This window comes from Apiospora marii, assembly GCF_038362585.1.
Source record: "Apiospora marii strain CBS 49790 chromosome Unknown utg000004l_segment0_segment0, whole genome shotgun sequence".
In the NCBI taxonomy this organism is placed as follows: domain Eukaryota; kingdom Fungi; phylum Ascomycota; class Sordariomycetes; order Amphisphaeriales; family Apiosporaceae; genus Apiospora; species Apiospora marii.
In genome coordinates this window covers 2,291,677-2,312,758 of record NW_027117375.1, presented here as the reverse complement: position 1 = coordinate 2,312,758, position 21,082 = coordinate 2,291,677, and the positions used below count along the sequence as shown (strand labels likewise).

Below are 21,082 nucleotides of genomic sequence, written 5' to 3'. Positions count from 1 at the left end.
AATTGCGGCAGCGCCTCTGCCCGACCGTGCACGAGGCCATACACCCACGCCCTGGCACCCACCGACCATCAGTCTTCCAACGAATAGACCTCCTTGAGGATCGACCAGCACCAGCGGGCCGTCGGGTCAGCATCCGTCAGGTCCCGGATCCAGTCGATGTACAGCGCCGTCGTCTGCTTCGCGTCGGCGTCGAAGCGGTCGCCCAGGTGGGTGGCTCGGATGCGGGCGAGGATTGGCACCTGCTGCGACAGCCTCAGAATCAACAGCATGGCCAGGAACTTCTGGGACCAGCAGTACAGGCAGGGGATCAGGCGCTTCTGGTTCCGTACTGGTGAAGTGGTAATGGGCCATGAGACTGTTGGCGGGACAGGAGGATAGAGGTCAGCAACAAGACGATATATCATGATGATGATGATGATGATGATGATGATGATGATGATGATGGACTCACGGGTGCTCTTAAGGGCGATGGCGACGCCTTCAGCATCCTCATGTGTTATGCTTTCCGGATAATGCAGGGCTTTGAAGAGAAACGGTCGATGCAACAGGAACCGGACATAGTAGTATCGGGTCCTCAAAATGGCGGCTTGGATATCCGCCGCGAAGGGATAGATCACGGGCGGCGCGTCCAGGTCCGCCGTAAAGACAAAGCTGTCGTGCATGCTCGGCACCGGCGGCGGGTAGACATGGCCACGGCTCGTGTGGTCGTCCTGCCAGCACAGGTGCGACGGCAGCATTCCCCGCCATCGGTCAAGCTGCACCGCCAGTTGTTTGATGGTCGCCGCCGGTGTGGCCGCTGTCATGTTGTTGTCCGTGGCTTGTACCGAAGACTGGCGTGTCTCCGCTGTCCCAAGTGCTACTCTAGTCAGCGGGCCGTGTGATAGGGAAAAGGGGGGGTCCCAAAGAGAGAGAGAGAGAGATGAAGAGACGTACCGCTGGTCAGGGTAGTGTGAAACTCCACCAATAGTCTTCTCAGGACAATCTGGGACGCGAAGTGCTCTTGGAAGTGCGAAGCTTGGTTGCCTATGTAGTCTTCTTCCGAGAAGGAACCTGCGCTGAAGTCGGGCAGGCCAACCATGTCGTCAAACTTTTCTAATCCCGTCAGTGGAAGATTGAACTCGAGGTTGAGGTATCTAACTCGGAGACGTCAGTCAAGCAAAACCTAGGCAAAACTTGCTTCGAATAGGGGCAACACAGTACGTCTCAGTCATGATGCAGTGCCAAAACATGCGGCGGACGAGGTCGGCGCGATGCGACTTCAACTCGTCTGGGTTACTATGGGTTCGCATGTCGTTAGCGTCATGCATGACCCGTTCCTCGAGAGTATGCGTGCCGTCGTTTACCTTGTCAGAAGAGCCTGGCAAGCCAGCGAGGCAGAGGTCGTCATGCGCCAGAATTCCTGTGCAGAACGCAAGGTAAGCCCGATCAGGATTCATCTTATGATTTATTTATACCTGCAAGATAACGACCGGATGGGCCCTTTCGGTCACTTACTACGTGGTGGCAGCAGGTTTCGTAGTAGAGACTTCTAAAGGTAAGCTGGTGAACCTCGTCCCGTGTAGCGCATCTGACTTACGAGGCAAGCGAGAACACTTGTACGTTTTCGAGGCTGCACTGTGTGAGGTTGAACCCCATCCGCTTCCTCGCCTCGTTGAAGAAGGCGAGCCCGGGCGGCCTTTCTAGGGAACCCCCCTTTATCCCGCTGGGCCTTCCCATGTTGGTCGTCAGCGGGTTGCCCTGAACACCGCTGATGGCCACCTCTCCCAATGCCAGCACCAGGCATGCCAGCGTCGAGTTCAGGCTCTCGTCGAAGCCGTTGGTGGCCACCGAGGAGAGTATTTCCGTCTGGAACTGCGCCCGGTCCATGAACGGGTAGAGCAGGTTGAAGGTATCGAAGTAGGCCTTGCTGAGGCGGTGCATGTTCTCCCAGCTGAAGGACATGGGGTCCATTTGAAGCCCGCCCGTCGGATTCTGGAGCGGAATCTCCATGCTGGGTGCCATGGAGCCTCTTCGGGAGGTCGCCATGTCGAAGGTGTCCTGGGGCAAAGGGGTCGCCCGCGCATGGAGGTCGGACATAACGGCAGCTCCTTTTTTCTTGGCCAGTGAATCCACCATGGACGCTATCTTCTTGGAAGATCCCAGGAACTGCTGCACGAAGGGCCATGAAAGCACCTTGTAAGTGGCCGAGGAGTAGCTGTACTGCGTCTGTCGTGGTGCGGCATGGCCCAGAGGCACCGGGGAGTGCCCGCCGCCACTCGATTGCCATGATGCCGCGCGGACTTGATCTCGAGCATCGGGTGCTAGTGCGAGGGGCGAAGGGCCTTGAGGGTTGGCGCTGCGTGTTTCATAGCCGGCAGCCGGCGGGTAGGTGCCTCCAACGCTGATATTGTCGACCTTGTTCTCAAGGCTCTTGAGGCGATCTAGAATCTCGACCAGCGTCTTGTCTTTCCTATCACCGGTCAGTTGTCGGTATCCGGCCCTAGCCTTGGCTGTATTTCGGTCATCTTTCTCTCCGTAGGTGGCTTACTTCGTAGGCTGAGGTTCTCGGTACCGACAGTCAAGCTGCGGTTGTTAGTAGGCATCCACCAACACCGTGTAGCTGCAATCTTACATTCATCCGTTGGCAGGATGTGCACCGCGGGCGATCTTCTGAGCATCGTTGCTTCCTCTAGTGATATCCCCTTGTGTTAGTCGAAAGCCACCCCCCCCCCCCTGGCATCCAGCTCGCTGCCAGTGGCAGTGGTTGGACCAGCCGCACAACATTTATCAACACCATCCATGGCGATCAAACAACAATATCAAGAAACTCTGAAAAAGGCTAACCTGACGACAATTCTCACACTATAATCACAAAGTCAGCACCCCCTTTGATACCATGTCACGGGGAAAGGGAAATATCAGCTTACAGCTTGGGCAGCGATGGCGCCCCTTTCTTTTCTGCTATTTACCGGCGTGGCCGGGCCATGTGAGCTGGAATCTCGAGAGGTAGACTCGACGTTCATTCTTCTGGGAGAAGTTTGGACGTGCTGGTAGCAGCTCATAAGAAGGCCGGCGACGTTCTCATACAAGAGGCTTGGCTTGGCGTGGCGTAGAGGCCCGTCCGAGTCAGCTGGTCGCTGCGCGGATCGAGGTGTTCCTAAGGCGTAGCGGAAGGCTGTCAAGATCGTCCAAAAGTCCTGCTCAAGCTGGGTCCCCCAAAATTCAAGGGCCTGGGCAACAGAAGTTGCTGCTGAACGCGATTCTCAGTCGTCTTTGTGGACGTTGTCCGCCAGTCAGTCGCCTTATTAATCACCCCGACGCAGGTTTCCGTGCTCGAAACTTGGGCTCCTGAGATTGGTTGGGCGGATCTTTGGTTTCAAGCCCTCCTGGGTTACTGTGGGAGTCGTCGCGACACAGGTATTCCGAGGGACGCAGAAGGAGGTGGAAACAGCATCCAAAAAATGAACGGAGCCGGACCTCCTAGGACACGCGAGATGCACCCCTACCCCTGTTTTTGGCGATGGGCATGGGTGGATGGAGCCCCGGAGACAGCTCCGCCTCCGCGCCCCCATCGAGTACAATGGCATAGTCCTGTATCCTATACGCTGTCCGTGCCTGGGCCGGACGAGAAGAACAAGACTGCCGTGGCGGTTTCAGCAGGCACGATCTGGCCACAGCCCCCTGATGAAGGAAGTGACTGGCTAAATATAACACCATACACACCGAAAACTGCGGATGATCGTAGGGAACTCGGAGAGATTCTTGTGCTAGGGTACAGGATGGAAGTGGGAACGGGTACCGACGTACAATTTCAGGGTTTCCAGGGCTTGCAGGGTCATCGAGTCGACATGCACTTCTGCAACGACGCGGCAACAACAGATGAGGAGGTCTTATCCCATCATGGTTTTCATGGCAGTTGGCCCCGTCCACATGGGATGCAACGCCTACAGTAGTGACACCCCAACTTCTAAGACTGTCGCCGCTTAGTGACTAATCAGACGAACCCAAAGTGCGAGTCCCTTCGAAGACTCGGGACATTATTGTATCTTGATATGGCTGGTACCACGATGATCGTGTAAGCTGTATCGCTCTCCTAGCTTGCGAATACTCTTTAACCCCTTCAACAGTTTTCGTGGCAGTACCACACCACCTGCTAAAGCGAAGCTTTTGTCGGGGTCGCAGAAACCGCTTGGCTGGAAGAGTCGTCATCACGTAGAACGTCAGCCAATGACCGTGCGGGAGGAGCAGACCCCGTCAATTGTGATTGGCTGTCAAGATGGCCTGTACGTGAGTATCAGAATTAGTAGCAATCAACCATTTTTCTCTCTCCTTTTTTCCTTTTGCATCTTCGGAACTGCTTAGATAGAGCACCAGCGATAAATTTCGTCATCAATCAGCTCTTGTTAATTGCGGAAGTCTGTCTTTGCTTGCTCGTTGAAGGACTACGGCTCGTCTGTCCGTACGGACCATGACGATAATATCGCATCAAGAGCACCTAACGGAATTTGTCCAAGGTGCCTATCCTATACCGTAGCAGCGTCAGATCGGTCCGGTAGACGGACATCTACTTGCCCTTGTCTGGGCTGGGGGCAGCAACTAAATGCAACGGGTCACATGTACCCCAGGCACCAGGTAAGCGGTGACCGTCCTCTGCTAGAGTGCCCAGAACTTTGCCGGGCTGATGCTGGTTTTATTATGGAGGCGACGATCTTTGCCCTATTCTAGCTCCTGGCATCATCCACTCGCGCTTGGGAATTGGTGAGGATGAGAGAGGTTGGGCACAAATATATGCCGGTCTTGAATCGGACTTTGCATGAAGGACCCATCGGGTTCCCGAGTTGGCCGATTCCAATCTCAACTGCAACCGGAACGGGGCGCGTGCCACCATCCGACCTCGCATCCATACCTTTCAATACCTATGTATATCACTTGTGGGCAAGTGCAGTGCAGCTGAAGCGAACATCATGGGTCCCATTGTCTCGTTCCAGCTGGATGATTCGCTTCAGGCCCATCTCTAGGGCTCGTTGGCTCAAGACGTCTTCGTCGTCATTTAAATCACCCCGGTTGATTGGTCCTTTCCTGCTGCCCTCGAGCTCCCACAGCTTCCCCGCGGCCTTGACGAAGGCCACGAAATGCTGGCCCGAATGCCCCGCTGTCGGGAGAGCAGACGTTTCGCCGAGGCTCTCGACCGACTTATGTGCCGCCTCGAACGCATTGTCGTGGTACAGCATACTTGCGCGTTCGGCCATGCCAAGAGGGGTGGCCCTCTCGCGAATCGCGTCGAGGTCCGAGCCTGGGCGAATGAAACGAGCAGCGCCTCCGTTGATGGCACAATGCAGGAGCCCGATCGATCCACAGGCGTTGCCGATGGTCTGCTTGAACCAGATGACGGGTTCCTGAGAGCCCGCCCCAGCGTAGTCGGGCTGCCCACGGTCCTCGTCCTGGCGTTCGGCCTTCCAGGTCTGTGTAAGCGGGATGATGGCCAAGAGGGCCAGGGCTGGACGCGGGATGTGTTGCAGGAGCTGCGGCTCGTCCAATGAGTATACGTCGTAGAACTGCAGCTCAGGCGACAACCCCAGCTTCGTGGCCAGCTCCGTCATGACTTCCGGGTTGTTTTCTTGGTTGGTCAGACAACCTGCCAATTTCTCGAGATTTCAAACAAACAAGGTAACAAAGTCCCTACCTAGCATGATCCAAGTCTTTGTTCCGGCCGTGCCCGTTTCTTGCACTGGATCGGTTTCCATAATGACGTGGCCGGGGAGCTGGATTGTTTCCAAATTTGTTGGGTTTGATGAAATAGGTCAATGTTTGTAATTTGGAAGAACTTTCCTTTGGGAGAATCAAAGCTCAAGTTCAAGATTTGATATATAATAAGTGCATACAATGTTCATTTTTAGGGGTCTTGCCAAGTAGGACAGGCAGCTACAACCCCACGTCACCTCAAGTTTAAGAAGCAAACGGTCAACAGCCGCCTAACCTTAACATTGGAAGTTACGAGTTATCGCTTCGCACTCTAACTTAGAAAGGAAAGTAGTCAATGCATTTCAAGCATAATTCTAATAAATATCACAAATACAATATTAAAGTACATTTCACTGAATAGCAATTGGTGTGTGTGTTCAAGAGAAACTACCAGACCATACTATTCTACCATCCTAATACCACTGTCCTCCCTCTCTTCTTTGTCTCTCCTCCACGGCCGGCAACGGGCTGGAACCAAGTCTCGCAGCAGCACTGCTTCTTCTGCCGAAACGGGCCACAGCCTTCTTGAAGAACCTCTTCACCGGCTCTCGCATAGATGCAGGCTTCGGCGACTGAGCACGTGGGGTACCTAGCTCGGGCGTTAGCAAGACTGGAACTTCATGCACGACGACCGGGATTTGATGGATCACAACCGGGATCTCGTAAGTCCCGCCCGGAGACTCAACATAAATAGCCGAAGGTCGGGCTTGAGGTTGACGGCAAGGCCGGGGGCGAGGCTGTGGGCGAGGTTGTGAGTGTGCGCCGGGGCAAGTCGCAATGGCTGGTGGCTCAGGAGTGGCACACCTCGGAGGAGTCTGCCCCTGGAGAGACCCTCCACACGCCACTCTGCCCTCAAGAGCTGCCAGGGAGGCAGCGTGCGTGTCTATACGTCGAGGCTCAGCTACCGGCGGATTCGGCGGTGGTGCCAACAACGACTGTGGTGGTAACGGCGTCCGGCCTTGACACGCCGCAATGGCCTCGTCGGACAAACTGTCTCTCATGGCCATTAGTTGGCGGCAGCGCTCCCTCCCTTCAGAGAATGAGTTCGCTGGCCGGATTTCGCAAAGGGCACGTATCATCTGGTGTTGCTCCGCTGGCGTCAGCCCCTCTGCCTCGTCTTCATCATAACAAGGCATGCTCCTAGCCGGGAGGGTACGAGAATGCCGCCGGAGGTGCCGCTCAAGCGAGGAGTCCTCTGTCATGTTGGCCATACGGAAGGCCATTTTCGCTAGAGATGGTCGTATGATGCAATCGGTGGTCTAGAATAGGCTTGGATGGAGCGACTTGCCGGAAAAAGCAAGCCGGAGCGGACAATATCATTTTATATCGCCTTCAGCCACCTCAAGCCCGGGGAAAACGCCACAAAGCTATTATGTGCCGAACAAACAACGGTCTAGGATGACATGGGCATCTCTATTGTGTACTCGCTCTTTGTTACCTTGTACACTAGGAGATTGTTGGCCATGACAAAGAATACCGAGGGGCTTGTACCAGATACAATGTGCGCAAAGTCCTTTGACCTCGGCGAGTAGCGAGGTTTGTATAAGGGCGTCGATACCCCTGAGCCATGGCAAGGAATTCCCCACTCTAGACAAATATATTCCGTTCTGGTGAAGATAGCTGTTGACAGCTCCTTGAAGCGTTTGCCAGAGTGGACAACGGCACAAGTCACATTGTAAACGCAACCACCGACTCACAAGTCAAGGTAAGGCGGCGGAAACGGGGGCAGCAAACAGGAGCAGTGAGAGCCATGTGTATCAAACTCACAGTCCACTACCGGTGCAATTGCCTCGTTGAGTCGCTGAACCCCTGTCCCACCTTCCAGAAGAAACGGTCAGGCTTCTGGAACGGCTTCTTCGGGGCGTTCAAGCACGAGAAGCACTGCGGCAAGGTCCGCCGGTCTCGGCAGGAGACCGACGGCGCCTGCGATGACTGCGCCATCAAGGCACGCGGGCTGCGGCCATATAGGGTGGGTGATGGCGCCAACTTGCCTCGCCGCAAGGTGGCGGACGAGAGCTTTCAAGAGGAACCCCACGACGGCGGCCGCAGGCCCCCCAAGCACAGGAGAAGGAGGAGTGTCGAGAAGTATAGGCACAGCGCGTACGACCAACATGACGCCGTCCCGACAAACGCAAACGCCTGGATCCCGAACCTCTACGACGAGGCCAAGCGAGCGCCCATGGCGCCACCGGCAGAGTACGGCCGGAAATACGCCCCCGCACCTCCGGTATGTCCGCCCCGCCCTTCTAAAAGCACAAGGGAGAGGGAGCCTGCCCGATCATCCTCCTTGTCATCACGTAGACGCTGCGAGAAGAAAAGTAGTGGCAGCAGTAGGGGTCACGGTAAGTCAGCCTCACACGATCGCCACAGTAAGCCTTCCACAAGCGATTATAGCACTCGCGAAGACTGGCCGCTCCGCGCGCCCGCCTTGCCGAGGCCCGCCTTGAGGCCTGGCGGCTTCAGAACGCAGGGGCCCAACGGCCCCCCGCCCGAGGTGCCTTTACCACCCCTGCCCAAGCAGGCGCGCACGTTCGCGCAGCACATGGCCGCCGGCAGCGGAAGTGGCAGCAATAGCGACCGCGCTCTCGTTCCCTCCTACAGCCGACCGATGCGCCCCTACTACAGCAACCGCCAGCAGCGCCCCGCCGTCCCTCCGACGTCTTTCGTGGACATGGAGCGACAAGAAGCCTTCAAGCACACGCTCCGCCAGAAATCACGACCCGTGCAGCGCCACGAGCCGCCGCCGCCGCCGCTCGAGGTCCGCCCGCCCTTGTATAAGCAGTACCTCGAGGAGCAGAACTCGGAGCTGATGAAGCGCTATGGCGGCCGGAAGCCCACGGCGCTCCGCCCGATGCCGGCCGTCAAGCCGAAGCCGGCCGAGGCCTCCAAGAGAAGCAAGATGCGGGACATCGGCGCGGCTCTCCGGTTTGAGCATGGCGACTCCGACTCCGATGTCTCGTTTGCTTGCGTGGACGCCCGTAAGATTGAGGCAGGGAAGAGCGACGCGATGTCCCATAGACGCTGAACGCTGCTCAACCACAGAGCAGAATTCCTGTTCTTGTAGTTCTTGTAGATATACCAAGGCAACGGAAGAAAGGTAAGTGAAAAAAGGCAATTGCAGGAGTTGAAGTAAGGTCCTGAGCGTATAGGCATTTTGGCCTACGATCCCTGTGCAACAGCCGAGGTTCTGGAGTTTGGCGTTTTCGTATTTACAGCCTGATTCAATATAAAATTATAGATATAATATAAACATTCTATTGAGCCATATTCCAGCTCAGTAATTGAGCCTGCTAAACCCGTAGATCGGTGTCCTCAATCAACTCGGTGGCCCGACTCTCCATGAAGGCAATTGTCATGAAGCTGCGGATTGGGCTGCGACGAGAAGGGTGAGGGTGGTGTGCGCAGAGCTCCAATGCCGTCGGCGACCAAACAGCTGGCCTTGTCGCAACGGAGAAGACTGTGTCGACTGCATCTTCGATATCGCCGGAGAGTGGTGAGTGATGATGATTCTTCTCTGAAATGTAAGAGCAGGGTTCGGCGACGTTGGTTAGGGTGTGGGGCGGGACACATTGTATTGGAAAGACTACTAGTCTTTGTGAGCGACCCCAGAAAATGAATCGACTTAAGGTTGGAGGGTCAATTGATGTGAGTAGGCCCCATTAATGCACCATGCCTCACGTGCCAGCGTGCCTACAAGGTACATGCAGATGCTTCTTAGGTAGAGGTTAGGTACTACTAGCTTTCTGCCGGCCAAGACCAATTGCACTTGGTCCCATTACCGCCAATCGGAACATTGCAACAATCTATCGTGCCTGCAGCTACAAAACCAGCCAGATGCAGTCGCCGCTCTTATGCAAACCATTGCCAGTAACAGTTGAATGATCATTTTGTCCGCAAGCCGGTCAACAGAGCCCGGGCCCGAATCCAAGTCTTGGGGCGAATGCGCTTACAGACCAGAAGCGGCCGTTAAGATCATTACCACTGATACTGGTACCCACGCTGGTGCCGGCGCAAGCGAATAAGAAGATCGTGCCCTGCCACCATCCAAACGACGACGGGGAAAAAACGCCGGGGCTTCTTCTACCGTTTTGGGGGGCAACGACGCCGTTCACAAAGACGACAACGTCGACCCTGGCCACGCCATTGGCCTCATCGATGGCGATAGTGATGCTCATGCTCAAGTTTCTCAGGCCAAAGCCCGCGATGAGGCCGATACCAAGACTGAGGCGATAAGTGATATTATACCGTACCGATAGCCCTCTGTTACCGGTACGCGAATGTGTCCCTATATCGAAGAAGCCGACGTGGAATATGTCGTCGATCCAGGACGCTGGCTATACGACAATCCAGTCAACTTCTACTGCGACATACTGGCCGCCCTCCGCCCGAATTATCGTATGGAAAATTTGGCTACCTTGACCAAAGCGGTCGGCGACGGCGTGACGGCGTGATTCCAAGACGCTGATAGTATCATTTTGATCACCCTCTACCTGGGCAACAGTCACTGGGATATGGCGCTAGCTCGGTGCTGTGACTGCCATATTGGTATGTACGACTCGCTCGAGCCCGTCGACTCTTGGGCCCGTCTCTCCAGCGGAACCAGCCAGGCCAACAGCTGATCCTCGACCCGGAGTCATCGTGTCCCGGGCGCCGCGGCGACGGCACGACAGGAAACAACAAGGAGCAAGGTCGACCTCGTCAACAAGGCCGCGCCCAAGATGGGCCAGTGGTCCCACGGCACCGCACACACGTACCTAGGCGGCGCTGCGGGCCACGACTTCACCAAGTACTTCAAGCTGCTGAGCCCGCTCAAGCTGGCGGATGAGCTGCGCGCCCAAGTGGTAACTGGTCGAGGGCGACGAGCTCGGCGCTAGCAACCTCGACGACAGGGTGATCATCGGCGGCACACCGCGGTCGCGCTCAAAGGCCGGACCGCAGCGGTTCGGCCTCGAGAGCTACATGAGCATGAGCACGATTAAGGGCGGTTGGGGTGGTTCAAACATGCAGTAACTATAAAATACGCTTGCTTGCTGAAACTAAATCGGCATCGCGACACACCCGGCAATTTTTCAATCCGATACAACTCCGTCATCTCTACCCGAAATCGCAAACATGTCCGACGTGAAGATGTCACCCTCCTCCGCTGGGAGCCGCGACAAGCCGAAGCAACCTGCTCTTTGCGAGTCTTTTGTTTCTGCTGGCTTTGGCTGGCATCGAACCGAAACATGATAACATGAAAGAAGAAAGAAGAAAGAAGGGGGGGGAATGTTAAATGGGTTGTAGTACGACCGCACCTTAGTAGTTGGATTCTGGTGATGTATATTCATGATACTTAACCTATCTACTAGGTATGGCGTTGCCCATCAGATCCATCGCACGAAGGATCTGATGGCCAGTGCGCCACGCGCATGTGACACCCCTCTTAGCTGTGCCGATAGCCCCGGAAATGGTGATGCCAACAAAAACAGAAGCTCGAAGCAATGATCAAGTAGGCAGATATGACAGATGACATGCACGCGGAGGCTATCGATGTCGTCCAGGGAGCGAGGGGCAGATACGCCATCGAGAAGGACAGCCCAGCACACCAAGCGAGCATTCGACGATTGCAAACGGTCGATGGGGCACGGCGTTGCCGGACGCAACTTTGGAAGCTACTTTGCTCATGAGACGAAGCACTTTACCTATTTCTGCTTCGATGGTTACATGGCGATGATTGAAGACTCACGGCGCGGAGTCTGTCAGACACTACTATAGCAGCCAGGTCATTGGCTCAAAAGGACCAGTAGCAAGACAGACTACCTGGCTTATAGTATTCACGCCCTCGCTCATAAATTTATAAGTACTCAACCATCTACCCAACAACACATTCCACACGACACACCTGTATTACCAGGCGTCAAGCTGGAAGTCCAGAGCAAGCACGGCGCACCGCCTGCGGCCATCTCTTCCCTTTCATCATCGACATCATTTGCCTCTTCACTGCTGTCGCCCTCGACGTCTACTTAATCGTCCCAGACGAGGCGGAGATCCAATGGACGCACATGGTGCACAATGGGAACAAGCCATTGCTTATGAGAAATTCGGTGTAATCTTCACTTCCTACCAGTCGCCCGCCCAGAGCGGGATCTGACAGTTACACATGTAGGTATGCACTTCTAAATGCACTTCTAAAGAGTACCACACCGTGTCCATCTGTGTCCCCAAAAGTCTTCCGGTCGATAATTGTTGGCTTTCGAAAATCGAGCAGAAACTACGTGTCCATATCATGTTGACAGCCTGTCACAAACATCGCCAGCCAGCTGGCGGCTTGGGCTACTACGTTGCGATAGACGCCAAAAGCCATTTTCCGATTTGTTGTTGGGGTGCTTTGATCACACAAACTACCGGCAATAAAACATGCCAAAGGGGTATAACAGTGAACGGGGTACAAAAGCCGATTGCTTTCAACAAGTGCTTCCTGGCTGGTTTCAGAACCTACTTGTCAGAGCAAGGCTGGTCATTATTTGGTGAAGTGTGATTTGTCCGCTTGCTGTTTTTGATTGTAGAGTCTCGAGCGCTTCCGCTGTGAGACACAAGGTTTTCGAGATCCTCATCCGCGCTTGCAATGCCAAGTGTTGACAGATTCGGTCATCCTTACTATGGATGGACACATAGAGCCGGACCGGTCGCATTGACCGCTTGAGCATGAAAATGCTGCCTGCCAATCTCTGTCTCGGCATCTCCGACATCTCCCGACTATGACAAGAATATTAACATGCTGCCGCCTGCCAATTCGGGAGTTATCGATGCTACTTATTGGGCCTTTCCGTTCTTTGAGGACTTCCCCTTCTGAGCCTTGAACTTGGCGATCTCGGTCTTGACTTCCTTCTCGACGCGATGTTGCAACTCCCGGCGATAGCCGACCTTGAAGAGCAGCTCCAGCCACACAAAGAGCGGAGCAAGGAAGATGGCCTGGAACAGGTTGTCAAGCAATGCTGGCGCGCGGCCCTCGAATGCGCCATGACCCACAAACTGAAGAAGCCAACAGACAATGTGCGTGGCGATGGCGACCTGGTTCGTGAGCGCAGAGTCCAGCGCCAGGGCAGCATTGACACCAGCTGCTCCTGCGAGACAAATGGCAGCTAGTGCAGTCCCGGCTACAGGTTCTAGTAGGACGTACAGGGTGCCCCATGTGATGGCCGCGAGTGTCCCCAGGTTCGGCGGGAGATAGGGGATCGTCAATGCTTCCGGGAGAGGGATAAGGCTGCCCGTATTTGCGGCCTAAGATGCAAGGTTTATCGAGTTAGAGGCGTGCTTCTCCATGCGAAAAGAACAAGTAGTTTAGGGCGTAGACATACCATGGCGAAACCAGAGAACAGGATCAATGGCACGCATACCATATGTATGCCGACATTCACGGGGTTGTCATGATAGGCCCCATACTGTGGTCGAGGTTAGAAGGGCCGAAGCAGGCGTATGGGGGAGTGGTGAGCAGTCGAAGCTTACGAAGGTGAGCTGTTTTTCTAAGTTGAGCGCCATGTTGAAGCGATACCGGTAGATAGATGGGTTGAGAAGAGGCGCGAGTAAAAAGCAAGGCCCGCGGAGCCGGTGCCCAGGGTTTCGCGACGCAATGGGAAGAAAAGGAATTACTGATGGCTGAAGGTCCCTACAGATGGGCTCATTACTCGGACCAGTTGGAATATACGAGAAGAAAGCTGGAGGGCCGACTGGCTAACATGTGGATGGCCGAGGTGGGATGGGATACTCGGAATGGACAATTGTATGGTAAGAGTGTCTTGGATTCAATGGATGAGGTCCAATTGGATATTTGAGGTAAAGCTCCCTAGAGCTAAGCCTAACACTGAAGGACCCTCCAGATAATGTACATCAATATATGTATGCAGAGCCCGGTACGTACCTGCTCCATGGCTGGTGGTGGGGTCCATCAATTCTTTGGCCGCTGCAGCCAGCAGCTTCTTCTAATTCGCTCTGTCACAAGAACTGGCAGGCAGGGAGGGGGAGAGACTTTTGCTCCAGTCCAGAATCAGTCGTCAATCAATTGATCTCAATCAATTGCCTATCAAAGGGGACCGGACCGTAGCATGTAGGTACCTACCTTATGTACATAAGTGCTTTTTGCATACCTTAGAGACCTCCCAGCACAGCACTGGGGTTATTTTTAAGCCTCATTAGCAGTAGCAGCAGGTGGCATGGGTGGTAGCTAAAAGGTGGACTAGCCGCTAGCAGAGAGGTCAGTGTGAGTAGCCCAGTCCAGCCTTGTACCGACTCGACTGTACTGCACTGCAAATGCGGTAACCTTGGAACAACAGCCTTATCACCCACGCCTTGGAATGCGTGCCATTGTCTCTACAGCTGGTTAATCCTTTTATTTGTCGTGCCAGTCTTCCATTGCAGGAACAGACGCTTTTCTTTCATTGCGACAACCGACCGCAATCGCTCCGTGGCTCAGGTACCTCGCGCGCGAACCTGCTGAAACCTCCAAAATTCGCCTGCACCCACGCGCTTGGCTTGGGATTCGGCAGTCCATTGGCATTTTTTTTCGTCCACGCACCCCATCCGTCTCGACCGCGATACCCGCCTGCGTCGAACCGTCGCCATTACGATCAGATCGCAGTCTTGGGATGGGACTAGCTTGGTGATCTGATAGCGAGTGTCTACCGAGGCGAACGGTCTGCCACCGTATCTCACGCCTTCTACCTCCCCAGCCTCCTCTCGACGACGAGCCCGGCGACGACGGCGACGACACGCGACCACCCTGCGCCCACATCATTCACCGTGCTGCCATCATGTTCTTCCTCTATAATCTCGAGCGTCGCTTGACGCTTCACCCCTCCTACTTCGGCAAGAACATGACAGAGCTCGTTACCACCAAACTGATGAAGGACGTCGAAGGGACGTGTACCGGCAGCTACTATATCATATCCGTGATGGACAGCTTCACCATTTCCGAGGGTCGCATCCTGCCTGGCAGTGGACTTGCGGAATTCACGGTCGGCTACCGTGCCGTAGTCTGGCGGCCCTTTAAGGGCGAGACGGTGAGCGCAGATTCGCGGCTGCTTTGCTAGTGTAACCACTTGCTGACAACCCAGATCGATACTGTTGTCGTTTCGGTCAACCAGCATGGTTTCTTCGCCGAAGCCGGACCCCTACGTATCTTCGTATCTGCTCACGTGAGTGTGCTCCTCTCGTCCAATGCTAACCTTTTTTCCTGTGTCGCTGCCATGACGCGCCTTCACCCCAGCCAAACATGATGTCTTTGCTGGCTGACACGTTGCTTCTCAGTTGATCCCAGGTGAGATCAAGTGGGATCCCAACGGCACGCCGCCCAGCTTTCATGACGAGGAAACCACAATCCAGGTTGGTACGCACGTGAGAGTCAAGATCATCGGCACGCGAGCCGAGGTTGGCGACTTATGGGCCATTGGCAGTATCAAAGAGGATTACTTAGGGTACTTTCTCCCTCCTTGAATCATCGCTCTCCTTTGCTAACAAAGACGCTTGTAGACCTCTGAGTGAGGGCCTGCCAGCCTAAGGTGCGCCCGACTCCATATAAGGCACCGTATCTTCCATCTTCGGATGAAAGTCCAAGTACTGCCGTGCAAGCGGCTATGCTCGATGCGTCGGGACGAGAAATGAAAATACCAAACTCAAGCTCAGATGAGCTGGGTCTCACGATAGAACAAGATGAAAATGCACCCCAATGAGGCCATCCATTTTCATCCAAAAAGACAAGGGAAGGCAGTCTGGTTCGCGTTGTCCCCCTCCGGCGGCACGCTTGAGATTGGGCGGTTCCAGGCCTTCGTAGTATCAGGACAACGTCCTTGCCCACCCAAGACCGAGCACAGTTATGTGCTCCCGTTATTATAGAATTACTAGTGTTGCTGATTGCCACGGAATGATTAGTGCGCAAGCTCACAAGGGGATATCAACACTGTCAGCCACGAATTAATGAGTTCGCTTTCAAGACGCATCGTCTCCTCTGCACTGCCATGGATGTCAGAAACGATACAAACTGGTCGAAAAGACCCCCAGCTAAAGGGTCTACCTGTTGCGGGTCGAAACTGTTCATTGCCTATATCTCAGTCTGTCTGCGGCCTGCGAAGTTGAAAGGATCGTGGGCTCGTGCTCCTCGAGAGATAATGCACATCAGTCTGATACAAATTACGGGCAACTATGCAGCATAAATTTCGAGTAAACGCATTGTATAATTACCTACACATACGATACTGGGTCTGATTCGGCACAGCGGCACGTAATCGCACCGCTGCTGTGTACCAAAGAAGGCGTGTAGGCAGGCATCCCTTGGCGCCTGGCTTTGGAGAGGCGGGTGGTATCTCGTAAGTGGGCATATCGTTCGTTGGACCTCTTTTTGGCAAGGGTGCTAAGATTGGCCACAACAGCAGTCATCGTGCTGTGCCTCCTTGGCGGACTACATAAATACATACCCGGAAACCAATACAATGGCCGCTGTCCGCATAGTCGAAATCTCGGAAGGAAGCATTCAACGCCTGCCAGTGCCTGTTTCGTTCTTGTAAGCCATGAATGGTATATATGTCCTTGTCGTAGGTATTCATATGAAACCACAAACTGTCCGATGTCGAGTTCGACAGATGACGTGTGCCCGCCCGACGGCGCCGAGAGTGCCGGGGCCAGACCCGACGAACAACTGCATTTCACTAAAGACGAAACGAACACCATATGCAAACGTCTTCTCGCCGGCGTGGCAGCCCTGCAAGCTTTGGCTATATCACTGTTGATTGCCATCAACGCCGGTGGTTCCAGCGGACTCAACAGCTCAGTACTTGCCGAGGACACCTTCATCCTCACAGTAAGTTCACTCTATACTCGGCCTGCCAGCTAGACGCCTAGTAGAGAAAAGCGTTCACATACTTCATAGTGGAGTAGATTCTATATTGTAGAGTCGCACGAAAAGACCATGAATCTGTTATGCACGTTCTATTTCTATCTCAACTCACTCTGTGTGCGTCATGCCAGCGGGGCTAGCTGCCTCTATCGTAAGATAGGTCACACTTTCGACGATAACCTCATTGACATGGCGCTACATGGTCACTTCAACGAGACATACCAAGCCAATGTCAGCGATGGTGCCTCCAGTTTCACGCATGGAGCCAGGATCAGCCGCAAGAACAGCACGCTTATCCCCTTCATCCTTCTGGTTGTTGGCTTGGGCCTCAGTCTAAGTTCTTGGGGCTTTGTTGGGATGAGCAAGCGAGCTCAACAGGCAGGCCTGCAGAAAGCGCTGCGAATCAGCAGCGTCGGGGCACAAATGGTGCCCGGCGTGCTCTTCTTGGGTACCGCCATACTACTACGAGCCGATGCCGAGGACGCTTACAAGACTCTGAAGGAAGCCGGCGTCGAGAATGAGGGGACAGGCTGGGGATTCTTCGCCGCCGTCTTCTGCGCCGCCATTGCGCAAATTCTGGCCGCAATCATACAATGGACCTGGGCGTCTGTGTGGTCCTCGTTAGATAAGGACGGCCAGGGGGACGACGTAATAGACATGCTACGGATGAATAACAACCGGCTGCCAGCCTACTCGAGGGGTGAGTCACCGAGTTCCTATCTATCCCACTACTCCCCCTTCCTCCCCTACCTTTCGGGCATCCTAGCAACTAAAACTGATAAAATGTGTAGCCGACCCCATGGGCCAACCACCAAATACAAGTCGCGGCAGCGATAGTGACTCGGTTGAGCTGCCAATATATGGACAGACCTCGTCCACATGATATTTCACAACCCTCGCTTCCGAACAGGAGGCGGCAGGTACGAGATGGGTAGGACAACATATATCGAGAGCCCTTTATAGGTGCCAGTGAGGAATGCAGATAACAGCATTGCGGGGACGAGCAAACCACGGCCATTAACATGGTACCACACTTGGTATTTGGTATTATAGATGCTAGGGAACAATACAGTATGCTCATTTGGCTGCCCCCTTGGCAAGACCCTTTCAGCCTTTGGCAGCTTCCACTGCATACTGGGTAGCCACTACTTCCCCCGTATATATGGACCACTTAGAATATCATGGAATGCTTGCGTTAACCTAGGAGAAGAGAGAAAGAGGTGGGGGGGGGGGGGCTGTACCAGCCAGATGGTAATGTGTACCTACTCTCTACTATGTATGTAGTATGCAGGCACATCGAGATAGACTCCGGCTCATGTGACAACTTACCTACATGTAGCTGATTTCCATCTGGTGGCCACCTAAATTTAGGCAAGTACCAACCACATGAGGATCCATCTTGGGCGCGCTTACTTTTCGAATAATTCCAACGCCTGCTATCATTGATGCTAGTTCCCGTTGGCCTCTAGGTGGCCGTCGGGGGCCTTCCTTCTACTTCGGATATGGGGGCTTGTCATATTGTTATCTCGTTTGAAGGAGGTAGGTATGTACGTTCCGTGTCAAACACTGCGGGTGGATCAGTCTCCGATGGATGGCGGTTTACATCAATAATATTTAATAATAGCAACCCACTGTGTCGGGATTGAGCATCGATGATCGAGCATAAGGGCGCCCTTCCTGCCCCCCACAAGCCTCGTTCACCATCTTCGGCACCGAGCCCATTCTTGCACACACACACACACATACACACACCTTCGAGGTGTCAAGTATGGATACAGGTGAGCAGGTGAGCGAGTGAGTACATTCACAGTCTACAGTCTGCCGCCTTCTCCAGAAGAGCCCAACTCAATGGACCCAACAGACCAACAACATGGGATTCTAGACGCCATCGACGCATATCCTGGTCTCCAAACCAGTAATTGAATGCTACTCGACAATCATCAGACACCCCCCTTTCCCGATGCACACCTACGGTGTATTGGCTCAGAGGCATTTGGCATACCAAACGATTGCTTTGCACACCGACGTTACGTTACGTTACGTTACGTTACGTTACGTACGGCGCAGCTTCTTCATTAAGTATCTAGGACGGCCCGCACCGCTGGGTCCTTCCTCGCAGAAGATTGGGAACTGACTGTAGGTAGGTATAGGGATGGGCTTTGAAACGGAGGACAGATGCTCTCTTCATCCAACCAGTGTATCATGGCACCCCACTACTGTGTGGCCAAAAGAGGCTTGCTCCTAGACCGAGAGTCAATTTCACTAGTCTGGTCCCTCGCAGATCTGGTTGTGATTCGTCTACGTAGGCCACAAGCCGGCCGCATGTTGATCAAGTCACCTGGTCAAAACCCAAGCTCTCGAGGTATCCTAGCCGCGAGTGGCTTTTGTTAACATCCGCCAGCCCAGCTCATCCGCTGGTAGATTGTCTTTCGGGCAGCAGAACTATGCCGTCTCGAGACCCGTCTAAATCGGCCTGGGACCAGGGCGAGCACAATTACACTGCATCGTGCAGAGCAACAGACCGAAGGCTCACCCCTGCTTCCCCGACACACCCTGCTCCCACGCACCCCTCTTATCTGGAGCTTGACATTGGACTTGGAGGTGCAAGCATCTTAAAATGGGCAGTTACAGCCACGGTTACCACCCACTGAAGCTGCCTCCAACACCACGAGGCGATGCAGAGAACTCCGCGGGTCGATTTCGACCGGGAGGCCTTGGGGTCACTGTACCTGATCCGAAGACTGGCTAGCCTGAAGAAAGTCTGGCAACGCTACGACAACCAACGGCCCTGCAAGTGACAAAGACGGGTTAAAAGAACGCCTATCTTGCAAGCCTTGCTTGAACGCCAGACGGACCCAGACACCCAAGCGTGTCTAATTACAGATCCCAAGTCCGGCCAGGCGAGGGTGTACATGGACAACCCTCAGCCATGGCCCCCTAAGTTTCGTGGGTCACGGGAAGCCGAGAGAAAGGACGCGGCCACGTCCCGAGGCCGCAGGAGGGCGACCGCATTGGGGACCAGTAGTCCTATTCCTAGCTCAAGCTACCTACCTAGTCGACGAGCGCGCTTGTGACTAGGGTACCCGGAAGGCGCCCAAACGGCAATCAAAAACTCGGTGAGAGACCAACCTAACTACAGCCAACAGTATGGGGACCCACGTGGGCTGTAGGAGCATCATTGGTTCTCTTAAGCGCCGTCGGAGTACTGAGGCGCATTCATCCTCTCCGCCGTGCCGTAAGACGACGCGCTCTCCGAGACATGTTACGTGGTTCGTTCTTGAGCGAAGGTATCGCAACGGCCAATTACCCGGAAAATAGGTCCCTGGGCGAATTGGCGATGACGAGTAGCTCCGGGGATACAAGCGAGTTGTTGATGACGCAAAGTCGACACTTCAGTGGAGCGACTGGCTGAGTTCCATCGGATACAACGGTGCAACCCGTCCAGTTGGTAGCCAATAAGATCGCGAAGACAACACCCGGATCGAAGGCCTCCAGGCAGCCAGTCCCTCGAAATCCATACTCTGATGCTCGATGATCGGATACAGTGACACTCACTGGCCTGTCTCGAAAACGCCCGCCGGCCCTGCCACTGAAGGCTTGAAATTAACACCGATGAATGTCCAACAAGGACTAGCTGGCTGCCGGATGGCTCAAACACTGGTCGTATATGCGGTGCAAAGTAAGGTCTCGCCACAGTGGATGACTTGAAGTGGTCTTTAAGAAAACCCAAACAACAACATATCTGAAGCTCGGAGTGTGTAAAAACTTGACCTCGGCCCGCCGGCTTGCAGGCCCACCATCTGCTGGGCAATTATTACCATTGTACCAATAGACGCCGGGCGACAAGGGTTGAAGTGTAATCCGGCATTGTTGGTTGAGCATCCGCGCCTCATTTCGCGGCAGAGGCGGTCGTACCCCGGGTCTATCGCGTCTAAGTAGAGACAAGTCGAATAAAGGGGGTGAGCCCAAGAGGATGGGGCTAGGGTTGAAGCATCGCAAATTTTGCCACAGTCCTCACGACGTAGCCCCCACGAGGGCATGACTGCATTATACTAGCGGTCTAGCAACGCACATCATGACTTGTCCAACAACCAACCTGGATGAAGCCTGAAAGCCTCGGTTGGGCACGGCCCATAGGAGCGACAAATAACAAGAGTCTATCATCAAATTGCCAGGCATGCCGATCAAATAGCTTCCTCTGGCTTCCGCTCCGCAACCCTTACGCATATGCTCCCTGTATGGGGCCTCTTACCCGATGACTTTGGGGGCATGGAGACTACTCACCCATTGGCCATTGGTCATTGATCATGTGCGTGTAGTTCGATGCAGAACATGCATGGTCCACGAGCTGGGGTCCCGACTGCGTGTCTTGGCTTATTCCCCTCTATCGCTGCATAGGAGAAGGAGGGGAGATTCAGAGCACACACTCGTGCTGTGGGTACAACTCATGAGTATATCCCATCGAGTAGAGGCATCTAGAAAGGGGAAGTAACAGTG

General features: G+C 54.3%; 9 protein-coding genes across 9 annotated transcripts; 4 read left to right on the top strand and 5 right to left on the bottom strand.

Moving 5' to 3' along the window:
• Positions 1-68: 68 nt before the first annotated feature.
• Positions 69-3,002, bottom strand: PG985_006661 (uncharacterized protein; the record flags this gene model as incomplete). Its single annotated transcript, XM_066826430.1, has 7 exons — positions 69-856; positions 934-1,117; positions 1,239-1,275; positions 1,344-1,399; positions 1,495-1,528; positions 1,577-2,439; positions 2,907-3,002. The coding sequence occupies 7 exons, from the start codon at positions 3,000-3,002 to the stop codon at positions 69-71; spliced, it is 2,058 nt and encodes a 685-aa protein (XP_066686037.1).
• Positions 3,003-4,904: 1,902 nt separating this feature from the next.
• On the bottom strand, positions 4,905-5,723 carry PG985_006660 (uncharacterized protein; the record flags this gene model as incomplete). Its single annotated transcript, XM_066826429.1, has 2 exons — positions 4,905-5,614; positions 5,663-5,723. 2 exons carry the CDS (start codon positions 5,721-5,723, stop codon positions 4,905-4,907), a joined length of 771 nt encoding a protein of 256 aa, XP_066686036.1.
• A 411-nt stretch (positions 5,724-6,134) lies between these two features.
• On the bottom strand, positions 6,135-6,923 carry PG985_006659 (uncharacterized protein; the record flags this gene model as incomplete). Its single annotated transcript, XM_066826428.1, has 1 exon — positions 6,135-6,923. The coding sequence occupies one exon, from the start codon at positions 6,921-6,923 to the stop codon at positions 6,135-6,137; it is 789 nt and encodes a 262-aa protein (XP_066686035.1).
• A 548-nt stretch (positions 6,924-7,471) lies between these two features.
• PG985_006658 (uncharacterized protein) lies at positions 7,472-8,746 on the top strand (the record flags this gene model as incomplete). The annotated part of the gene is made up of 1 exon (XM_066826427.1): positions 7,472-8,746. One exon carries the CDS (start codon positions 7,472-7,474, stop codon positions 8,744-8,746), a length of 1,275 nt encoding a protein of 424 aa, XP_066686034.1.
• A 265-nt stretch (positions 8,747-9,011) lies between these two features.
• PG985_006657 (uncharacterized protein) lies at positions 9,012-10,195 on the bottom strand (the record flags this gene model as incomplete). The annotated part of the gene is made up of 3 exons (XM_066826426.1): positions 9,012-9,230; positions 9,672-10,055; positions 10,136-10,195. 3 exons carry the CDS (start codon positions 10,193-10,195, stop codon positions 9,012-9,014), a joined length of 663 nt encoding a protein of 220 aa, XP_066686033.1.
• A 244-nt stretch (positions 10,196-10,439) lies between these two features.
• On the top strand, positions 10,440-10,731 carry PG985_006656 (uncharacterized protein; the record flags this gene model as incomplete). Its single annotated transcript, XM_066826425.1, is given in 2 exon segments — positions 10,440-10,562; positions 10,576-10,731. 2 exon segments carry the CDS (start codon positions 10,440-10,442, stop codon positions 10,729-10,731), a joined length of 279 nt encoding a protein of 92 aa, XP_066686032.1.
• A 1,782-nt stretch (positions 10,732-12,513) lies between these two features.
• PG985_006655 (uncharacterized protein) lies at positions 12,514-13,239 on the bottom strand (the record flags this gene model as incomplete). Its single annotated transcript, XM_066826424.1, has 3 exons — positions 12,514-12,981; positions 13,059-13,142; positions 13,207-13,239. 3 exons carry the CDS (start codon positions 13,237-13,239, stop codon positions 12,514-12,516), a joined length of 585 nt encoding a protein of 194 aa, XP_066686031.1.
• A 1,268-nt stretch (positions 13,240-14,507) lies between these two features.
• On the top strand, positions 14,508-15,189 carry PG985_006654 (uncharacterized protein; the record flags this gene model as incomplete). The annotated part of the gene is made up of 3 exons (XM_066826423.1): positions 14,508-14,756; positions 14,811-14,891; positions 15,004-15,189. 3 exons carry the CDS (start codon positions 14,508-14,510, stop codon positions 15,187-15,189), a joined length of 516 nt encoding a protein of 171 aa, XP_066686030.1.
• Positions 15,190-16,315: 1,126 nt separating this feature from the next.
• PG985_006653 (uncharacterized protein) lies at positions 16,316-17,468 on the top strand (the record flags this gene model as incomplete). Its single annotated transcript, XM_066826422.1, has 3 exons — positions 16,316-16,549; positions 16,742-17,285; positions 17,377-17,468. The coding sequence occupies 3 exons, from the start codon at positions 16,316-16,318 to the stop codon at positions 17,466-17,468; spliced, it is 870 nt and encodes a 289-aa protein (XP_066686029.1).
• Between the last annotated feature and the right edge of the window lie 3,614 nt (positions 17,469-21,082).